Source organism: Haliotis asinina, chromosome 3 (assembly GCF_037392515.1).
Source record: "Haliotis asinina isolate JCU_RB_2024 chromosome 3, JCU_Hal_asi_v2, whole genome shotgun sequence".
NCBI classification, from domain to species: Eukaryota; Metazoa; Mollusca; class Gastropoda; order Lepetellida; family Haliotidae; genus Haliotis; species Haliotis asinina.
This window is the reverse complement of record NC_090282.1, coordinates 31646150-31654947: the sequence shown is the minus strand read 5'-3', so window position 1 is coordinate 31654947 and position 8798 is coordinate 31646150. Positions and strand designations below refer to the sequence as shown.

General features: G+C 40.6%; 1 protein-coding gene across 1 annotated transcript; it reads right to left on the bottom strand.

Annotated features, from left to right (window-relative positions):
* Window positions 1-138: 138 nt before the first annotated feature.
* LOC137277803 (HAUS augmin-like complex subunit 1) lies at window positions 139-8267 on the bottom strand. Its single transcript, XM_067809738.1, has 9 exons — window positions 8108-8267; window positions 7609-7783; window positions 6970-7102; window positions 6192-6326; window positions 4072-4195; window positions 3261-3326; window positions 2450-2521; window positions 1548-1595; window positions 139-334 (listed from the first exon to the last, which is right to left on the bottom strand). The coding sequence occupies exons 1-9, from the start codon at window positions 8156-8158 to the stop codon at window positions 284-286; spliced, it is 855 nt and encodes a 284-aa protein (XP_067665839.1). The 5' UTR covers window positions 8159-8267; the 3' UTR covers window positions 139-283.
* Window positions 8268-8798: the final 531 nt, after the last annotated feature.

The window sequence follows — 8798 nt, the reverse complement described above, 5'->3', positions numbered from 1 at the left end:
CAACCAATCAGATTACACACCACAGTGACTTTTGGTTTACAATGGATGGAAACATAGACAAAATTTGAATTTGGTCAGGTATACCATAACGTCCAGTTCAGACAGACCCACATTGTGAAGGTAAAGCAGAAGAGCTTATGAAGCAAAAACTTCCTTTATTCAACCCTGACACTCTCACACAGCTGGAGGCAGGACAACAACATATATAAACAAATAATATTTACAATTGTCTTGACAGATGTTAACAAATGAACAACAAGAACATTCGATTCTTTCATGCCTGCTACAGATGCATAAGGTCAATTCTTCTGGTCAGCTCACTTTCCAAGGCACTCTGTGGGAGAGAAAAGGCATGTCAGCAGGTTTAAAACTATTGGTTATGTCAAACTAGTCAGCAAGATCCAAACTATTGGTCATACCCATCTTGTAAGTTAGGATTGTACCTTTGGCCGTACCCATCGAGTCAGCAGGATTGAGAGTATTGGTCATACCCACCTAGTCAGCAGGACTGAAATTATTCGTCACACTCATCTTGTCACCAGGATTGAAAGTATTGATCATACACATCTAGTCAGCAGGATTGAAAGCATTGGTCATACCCAACTAGTCGGGAGGACTGAGAGTATTGGTCATACCCACCTAGTCAGGACTGAAATTATTCGTCATACTCATCTTGTCACCAGGATTGAAAGTATTGATCATACACATCTAGTCAGCAGGATTGAAAGCATTGGTCATATCCAACTAGTCGGGAGGACTGAGAGTATTGGTCATATCCATCTTGTGAGTAGGATCAAAACTACTGTTCATATGCTAGTTAGCAGGATGGAAAGTATTGGTCATATCCATCTTGTGAGTAGGATCAAAACTACTGTTCATATGCTAGTTAGCAGGATGGAAAGTATTGGTCATATCCATCTTGTGAGTAGGATCAAAACTACTGTTCATATGCTAGTTAGCAGGATGGAAAGTATTGGTCATATCCATCTTGTGAGTAGGATCAAAACTACTGTTCATATGCTAGTTAGCAGGATGGAAAGTATTGGTCATATCCATCTTGTGAGTAGGATCAAAACTACTGTTCATATGCTAGTTAGCAGGATGGAAAGTATTGGTCATATCCATCTAGTCAGTAGGGATTGTAAGCTTTGGTTAAACCCATTGGTCACGAGGAAATGGGTTTATGACTCCTGTGTTTAATGTTTCATCTTTGCAACTATTCTGATAAAATAACAGAAAAGGATATTTAAACAATATATCATTCATGATCTCGTCTTGGTTGCCAGAACCATGTTGAACAAACGATATTCATGAATAACTGAAATTTACACCTTAAATGGGTGACTATCAAAAAGCATCCAAGGGCTCTGAAAACATAACGCCTTACATCATTTTTGGAAGAAATATCTGCTGTTAAATAAAATGTGTTGAACAATGTCATTGGAGGTAAGGTGGTCATAACAGCACTTGAATGAACTGAGGACAAAACAAAAAATTTATTTTAATCTCACCTGTATGAAATTAATAAATAACATGCTACAGCTTACCACTTGCAATCTGAGTTCTTCTATCTTAACTTTGGTCTGAGATAAATCCTGTAAAACAAATAATAGGAAACATTCAGAGGAAATATTCAGCTACAAATTTCAGAAACAGTTAAAACATTTAACAAACACAATAAAAAGTGTGGGATGTCTGATCTTGTACACATGGTATGTATATTTGTCGCTTATCTGGATCATGTTCTTGATGTATCTGTGCATCATGTTAGTGGCTTCTGTGCATCATGTTAGTGGCTTGTGTGCATCATGTTTGTGGCATGCGTGCATCATGTTACTGGCTTGTGTGCATCACATTAGTAGCTTGTGTGCATCATGTTAGTGGCTTGTGTGCATGTCAGACGCTTGTGTGCATCATGTTTGTAGTTTGTGTGCATCATGTTTGTAGCTTGTGTGCATCATGTCAGTGGCTTGTGTGCATCATGTTTGTAGCTTGTGTGCACCATGTTTATAGCTTGTGTGCACCATGTTTGTAGCTTGTGTGCACCTATTTGTAGCTTGTGTGCATCATGTTAGTGACTTGTGTGAATGTCAGACGCTTGTGTGCATCATGTTTGTAGCTTGTGTGCATCATGTTAGAGGCTTGTGTGCATCATGTTTGTAGTTTGTGTGCATCATGTTTGTAGCTTGTGTGCATCATGTCAGAGGCTTGTGTGCACCATGTTTGTAGCTTGTGTGCATAGTGCTTTATGTATCCGAGTACAATGCTTGTGGCTTGTGTGCATCATGTTTGTTTTTGTGTGTATTTTGTTTGTAGTTGCGGCTTGTGTTCAGAAATGGTATGGAATTTCATTGCAAAAGTTAAAATTTGATTCAGTTTATTAACGCAAACCCACTCTAAAACAATGATATATTTACACTTTACTTCTGAGGAGCTGTTTCATACTCACGGGTGGTAGGTCATAGTACATCTGCAACTTTGTTTTTAGCGGGGCTATTTTCTGCTTCAGAGCCTGGAGCTCCTAAAACATTATGAATTGCCAGCTTGTAAAGGTGACACAAGTCAATGCCATACTTATAGTAAATCAGTTTTGTCTTAGCTTTTTAAAAGTATTTGTAAAATGTTCATTGCAGGATTAAGCACATTGATAAGACAGCAATAATAAATTTCATCTTTAGCAGTTTGGTTCATGTTCTCTTTACTCCTGATTTCCACACCAGTGTCTGGCGGTAGTCAGGGGTCAAAGATTGTTGTGATGAAGGGACATTACCTCTGATTTCCACACCAGTGTCTGGCGGTACAGTCAGGGGGCAAAGATTGTTGTGATGAAGGGACATTACCTCTGATTTCCACACCGGTGTCTGGCGGTACAGTCAGGGGTCAAAGATTGTTGTGATGAAGGGACATTACCTCTGATTTCCACACCAGTGTCTGGCGGTACAGTCAGGGGGCAAAGATTGTTGTGATGAAGGGACATTACCTCTGATTTCCACACCGGTGTCTGGCGGTACAGTCAGGGGTCAAAGATTGTTGTGATGAAGGGACATTACCTCTGATTTCTTCACCAGTGTCTGGCGGTACAGTCTGGGGTCAAAGATTGTTGTGATGAAGGGACATTACCTCTGATTTCCACACCAGTGTCTGGCGGTACAGTCAGGGGTCAAAGATTGTTGTGATGAAGGGACATTACCTCTGATTTCCACACCAGTGTCTGGCGGTACAGTCAGGGGTCAAAGATTGTTGTGATGAAGGGACATTACCTCTGATTTCTTCACCAGTGTTTGGTGGTACAGTGAGGGGTCAGCTCCCGCCCTGGCTAGTTCCACCTGCAGGTTTTAACAGTGGAAAATGTTAGGATTATACAAAACATTGCTCATCCCATTACATGTTTTCGATTTAAACATGAAACAAAGGGCAACTGAAAATGGAATATGACAAACACGAATCCAATTTGACAGAAAAAATGTGAAATCCTTGCCTTGATAAATTTCACAGACTGAATGGAAATTATCTGTATGTAGCTGAGATGATTTCACAATCTGGCAGACAGGCCTGCATTACACATCAGTTGGTCAAAACTGTTGTTAGTCGGCACCATTACCGATATGACTGAGAAACAACTGGAGATATCTGCTTGTCTTGTCTTGACTTGATTATCAGCTCATCATCAGCTCAGGGCCCTCGCCCCTCCACACGCAGCCCAGACAGGGAATGGTACTTCTGGAAACAGTGCCTAGTCAAAGCCGCCAAGAACTTCCTGGAGACTATGTAAACTCCAGCACACTGCAGTCTTCTGCATTAACCAGATTGTCAGAAGGGCTGTGCTCCTGGTGAAGAACCTGGGCACTCTCCTGATCAGGAGGTGCCAAACCAACAGCACTGAGAACAATGGGGAGCCTGACAACAGTGTACTTAGGATGCAAGCGAGACATTTCAAAGGCAAGGTGTGCATACTTAGCATGCTTTTCCTGAATCTTGCCAATCATGTTGCTGTCAAAAGGGACATCAATCGATATTATCATTATTATTATGATTATTATTGGAAAAATAAGAAAACACAGTGTGGACTACCTGAAGCTTCTGCATGGAACCCTTGTACTGCTTGGCCTTGTCAATGAGGAAGCTCACTTTCTTTCGTTTCTTCTCAGTCTCTGGACGTTGAGTGACACTTTTCTCCTCCAGGTGATGAAGAGTTCTAGAAAATTAGACAACTGTCATAGATGTACTCTCTTCATTGTTGTGTGCAGAGTGTTTTTAGGCCAAATATATTACTACTTCATTCAAACAGAAAACAAAAGTGGATTTAATTTGCATGTAACACTGGAAAACATTCAGGGGCCTTGAGGTCTTCTAATACAAACGTTGCATCCATGCCACCTTCTCCAATGCTAATAACCAGCTTCACTTGAATCACCCAAGAATCTCATTTGAAAGTGCTATTGGAGCTCTCATTCTGTTAATAGCCTCTTATGACAAGCATGGGTTACTGAAGATCAAATCTAACCCAGATCTTCACAGGTCTTACATGTAATGCGAAAAATGCCTCATAGCATAGTGTCAAAACATATGGAGTCCCCTGGCTTAAATTATATATAGGTAATACTTTCAGTACATCTGTCCTTCAAGACAGAAAGAATATACTGCACACAGGCTGTAGAAGTGGCTAAAAAAGTAGCAGATGGTTTGTGCTGCCTCAACCAATTCCGAAGTCCTATCACAAAGGGCGGTTTCAAATGAAAAAGGAGACCACATTTAAAGGTCACATGCAACGTAAAACAACTTTGCAGATTCTGATACCTTTCGGTATGCACTTACCGAAACAAATCATAAAAAATGCCAATTCAACCTATAACGTTGAAAAAAAAATGCGATGAAAAAAAAGCCCGCGAAATCGGAGTTCAAACGTTTCACTAAATTCCCCCCAGCGCTGGGGGGAAAACTGGTTTCAATAGCTGTGCTGCGCTGTGCTGCGCTGCGTCCATAACGCATGCGCAGTGAATATGTTCGCGGAGCTTGAAACAGTATGCATGTCCAGCGTCTGAGGTCGTGAGCAGTAGTCTAATCTTCGTTGTGTACACAAAAAAGTACATAATCTACTCGTTACGTCAAAAACCTTGATGATTGTGGTAAGCAGTCTCTGTCACAGAGAAAGCTCAGTGTCTGGTTTATTCACACCTATATGTCTGTCTGGCTGTCTGCTAAAGACAACATGCAATACTTAGCTTCAATCATTGACCACATGCAATTGGAACTTAACACCCATCAGACTATACGACATAAAGAAAATAAGATGATTTATGACTCGTGCACCCGAGTCCCGTCTCTGCCACATTATGTAACGAGGCACGTGTGATACACATGACATGTTTTTATGTCTGTGGGTTGCAAACAAACTACATTTATTTTTTTCGGATGACTGGATCTGACGGAAACTGGTGCAAACTCTTGTCAGCTTCAAATCCTGCTTTATACTTGGACGAACGACAGTTTCCAGTTCACCATCTCTGCTGAGATAATTTTTGACTGGATCAAATGAAAATTCAGAGAACATGTATTTCCCAAACCCAACATCTCTATATACATTCTTCATGGATAAAGGCTTCTTTTAGTGTATATGATTTTGTTTGACAACAGTATATGAATCCATACTGAAACAACGCATCAAGTACACAAAAAGAAGTTGTTATCCATAAAGAATCTTACTTTCTTGTGACTGGCTATACTTCTAAAATGCCCATCAAACAGATCATCTTTCTGTACACACAATGAACCCTCAGCATATCAGCAAATGAAACAGCCAATCGGAAGCCGTCGTTACACTTGAGTGCATATCCACCCACTATGACTGGGTTCGGTCTCCCGAGGGCTTCATTTTGGGGGAAGTACAAAATATTGCACTTTTGAATCGCGATTGTATGCTTACAATTTTGTTTATTTGTTTTTTTTAAAAGCAGCAATGTATATTATATGTCATGAATAAGTGATAAATGTGTTTTAATTATGTTTGATTTTTTGGTTGCATGTGACCTTTAAACCAGTTCCCACATCAAGGATCTCAATTACGTTGATGCCAATCCACATTCAATGGAGACTTGAAACAAAAGTACATCTGTCTACACAGGAGGGGAACTGGATTTGGCAATCAGACTATGGATTATCTAGACCATTAATTGAACCAAGAAACCACATACTTGAGCAAGGAGTTGTACTTGTGCAGGGCAGACTTTGACTTTTGTGTGAACTCGGCAAGACATCTTTCCTCCTGTGTCTTGGTCTCAGCTGTCTGTGTCAGCTCACTGGACAGGTTCTGGAGAGCCAGTAGGTAGCTACAATACACACACAAACAGGCACATGACCAAGGAAGCTCTGCTCACTGGTGAGTGAGTGAGTGAGTGAGTGAGTGAGTGAGTGAGTGAGTGAGTGAGTGAGTGAGTGAGTGAGTGAGTGAGTGAGTGAGTGAGTGAGTGAGTGAGTGAGTGAGTGAGTGAGTGAGTGAGTGAGTGAGTGGTTTGGAAAACAAGAAGAAGACAAAGTCATCAATATCACCCTTCATAAATATGTCTACTAATTATGATTGCAGTATGTCAATGTTTGGGTGTGCATATGGCCGAGAAGGAGAATATTATAAGTTTTTACAGTTCAGTTCCAGAACAGAAAGCTACCACTGAATTCAGTCGAGGTCAAACCTGTGACAATACACATCCGTCCAACTCCCAGCCATGTTCTGGATTAGACAGCACAGATCACTAAATATACACACTCTGGCGACTCACATCATGCCAAGATCCGGAAAGGCTCTTCAAGACTGCCAGCGCTTTCAAAGGATCATTAATGTTCTAGCCACAGACCAAACTGAGATTTTATGACAGGTTGTCAGATTTCCAGTTCAGACAGCTTCCACTGCATTAACTTCGTGTTTTGAAAAATTCCACACACTGATTTTTGCATATAAGTCCATCCCCATCTCACCTTGTATCAGAAGCATCTCTGACATCCAAGAGAAGGGCAAGGTTGGCAAGAGTGCGAAGGCTTGTCAGCCCTGACTGGGACAAACATCCCTGGCTGAGGTTCATATCCTTCACTATCCGAGACAGTCTCTGACCTGAAACATAGTAACTGGGATTTGTGAAGGGTGGTGAGTATTGTTCTGGGCTCAACTTAGTGCTTTGTTACTTCCACTGGTGCAACTCAATACTTAAAAATGCAACCTTAACCGAAACACAAAATCTGGTTTCTGTGTGGAGCAGATGGTGGAGAGTAAAGTTACAGATACATTGTGTATTGAAAGTAATCTTATCATGTGTACATCGTTACTGCTGGGATAGAGTAAAATTACGTCCTTTAGGTGTATAGTAGTGCTGGTAGCAAGTTGACAAATACAAATCAGTGCATACACTGCTCTTGTTATATAGTAGGAAATAGTAGGAAGGTAAAAAACATACTATTTTCGGAAAATGTGCAAGAGGTTCAAGTAATTGATTAACTGATTTTGGTTGTACTAAACATAAAGTATTATTAACTTGTTGATTTTCTGCCAACAATGGAAACGGGATTAGGAGGATAGGTCTAACATTGCGTTTCAGCTTCAACGTAATGTAGACAACAGACCTTCTACTCCATATTCGGTTGCTTTCTGTCTCAGGTCATCAATGACCAATTGACAGTTCTTGTCTTGCAGCTGGTTTTCTCTCATCAGTTCATACAAGATGCCGATGGTCTTCTTGTTGAGTTCGAACTGCGGCACCGACTCTCCACCATACATCTGCTCCAACCATACCAGAATCTGAGAAGCGAAAGCGAGCACGTTTAAGGTAGTTGCGTGATTTCATATGAAGCCAAGCTGTTCCAGAACGGTGTAAATAAAGACATGAGTGATGTTTAGTTCAGCGTCGTGTTCCTGCCAAGGCATACACAGTCAACAATGGAAACAGGGTCGGTGTATGCAGAGACCATATAATAATATCTATTATATGGTCTCTGGTGTATGCCTTGGCAGGAACACGACGTTTAGCTAGCTGAACTAGAGCGCTGTTATGTTTGGAGTTCAGAGTTTGTAACGTTCCCTGTCAGCCTTGTAACTAGAACCATAATCTCATGGTATACCCACCTGTTGATGCTTTTCATTTATAGCACCAAAGTCTTCGTCGTTGATATCCATTCCACAGATTATTATAGGAACAATATTAGATCAGGTTCCTGAAAACTAGACGACATGTTTTGAATATGGCGGGAGTCCGAAGCGTGTGTGGACAAAGGGAGGTAACTCTGGACTCGAAAATCATGTTTGGAGAAACACCGGTCGTAAAAAATATTGTAATCGTATATATAGTGTGTAATAAAATATTGTACATCCAGTTCGAATGTGAGATATCAGAGACTATCTGCCAGAAGATACTCTCTGGGGATATCAGTCATGTTATTGAATCAAACTCTCTTTTTTCATTAAATAAAATAAGATATAACTTTATTATCCCGCGGGAAACTCTTATTACATCAAAACGGTCGCGAAGGGAATATAAGTACACATTCACAAAAAACAACAGACACAATAATTACATGGACAAAATGAATGCTGGTTACACACAACGAAACTGACATGGTTCAATACAGTTAACGACTTGGATAAATAGAGGATAGTTTGTAAATGTTGTCAACTAACATGTATATGTTTCATCGAGTGGTCTGACAAAACTGATGTGTTCACGAGTCTAGATCCAACTCTGTACAATATTAAACTCGTGAAGCTCCATCCGGATTAAAATCGGTCTTCAGTAACCAACGCTTGTCGAAAGGGGCAA

Excerpts from the sequence above, each read along its gene's own strand:
- LOC137277803 (XM_067809738.1), bottom strand. The coding sequence starts at position 8,158 with ATGGATATCAACGACGAAGACTTTGGTGCTATAAATGAAAAGCATCAA. Across the intron at positions 7,784-8,107 it reads TAAATGAAAAGCATCAACAG|ATTCTGGTATGGTTGGAGCA; the intron begins GTGGGTATACCA and ends TTCGCTTCTCAG. Across the intron at positions 7,103-7,608 it reads AACCGAATATGGAGTAGAAG|GTCAGAGACTGTCTCGGATA; the intron begins GTCTGTTGTCTA and ends ACTATGTTTCAG.